We start from the raw sequence: 870 nt of genomic DNA, 5'->3' as shown, positions 1-870 counted from the left end.
ATCGCACGGCTAGTGAAGTGGGGAGGGCATGAGGGACCACGGACTCAACTAGATGCTGTCTACCCAGCGTGTCATGGCACACATGTTAGGGGAATATGCGTGTATGGTGCAGGGGATCTGCAGTGGATGCTGGAGCAACACCACCTTTTTGCCAATAAATTTGATGTGGACACAGATGTCATCGCTATCCGATGTTTGGAAAAGTACCTCAGAAGCAAAGCACTGGCAGAAAAACATTAACTGCTTTCAACCTTGCATCACTATTTTGAACATTAGGCTATATGCGGGGAAAAAATCGTTTATTTTTTTAGATGTTTTCAAATGTTTTCACATAAAATCACATACAAATCTCAAGGTAAACCCATTTCACGCACTCACAGTGGCACAGTGGTAAAGTTACTGCCCACCACCATGGAGGTAGTGGGTTCAAATCCACAACTGTGCATCTGGCTTCATTGACGTCTATATGAACATTATTGGCCAGTATTCAGGGGAGGGAAGCTGTCAGCAAGAAGTGTTGGACGGGAGGCGTAGGACAAAGGCTCTACGACAGTCTACGTCCTCCAGGTGGGCGCTCCTCAGTGGCAACAGCAGTTGTAATTGGAGACTAAATTGGAGAGGGAAAAAAGTTACAACTGTGTTAATATCCATGCAAAATAGACTGACTAACTATAAAGATGAACTTTTATTTGTGTTTGCTTATACCAAATAAAAAATGTAAATAAGGGTGCGGTCACATCAAACGTTAATTATGCGGCATAATTACAGTTTGGTGTGACCGCACCCTTATTTACATTTTTTATTTGGTATAAGTGTCACGTGCCCTACACACATAAAACTGACTATATCATGCAAGGACTAATGGTTTTA

The 870-nt window shown here is 42.4% G+C and overlaps 1 protein-coding gene across 1 annotated transcript in view; it reads left to right on the top strand.

Moving 5' to 3' along the window:
- The window catches only part of LOC308305961 (beta-1,3-galactosyl-O-glycosyl-glycoprotein beta-1,6-N-acetylglucosaminyltransferase-like), a gene marked incomplete at both ends in the record, with an annotated part of 4,202 nt that extends 3,962 nt beyond the window's left edge, over nt 1–240 (top strand). The window contains one exon of the mRNA XM_080750860.1: nt 1–240. This exon is cut by the window's left edge and continues 246 nt beyond it. Within this exon, the coding sequence (XP_080606986.1) occupies nt 1–240 (240 nt within the window).
- Between the last annotated feature and the right edge of the window lie 630 nt (nt 241–870).

The sequence above is a fragment of the Nannobrachium achirus genome (genome assembly GCF_963921795.1).
Source record: "Nannobrachium achirus genome assembly, chromosome: 20".
Lineage (NCBI taxonomy): Eukaryota > Metazoa > Chordata > Actinopteri > Myctophiformes > Myctophidae > Nannobrachium > Nannobrachium achirus.
Note: the sequence above shows the minus strand (reverse complement) of the source record. Positions and strands in the feature narration are given on the sequence as shown.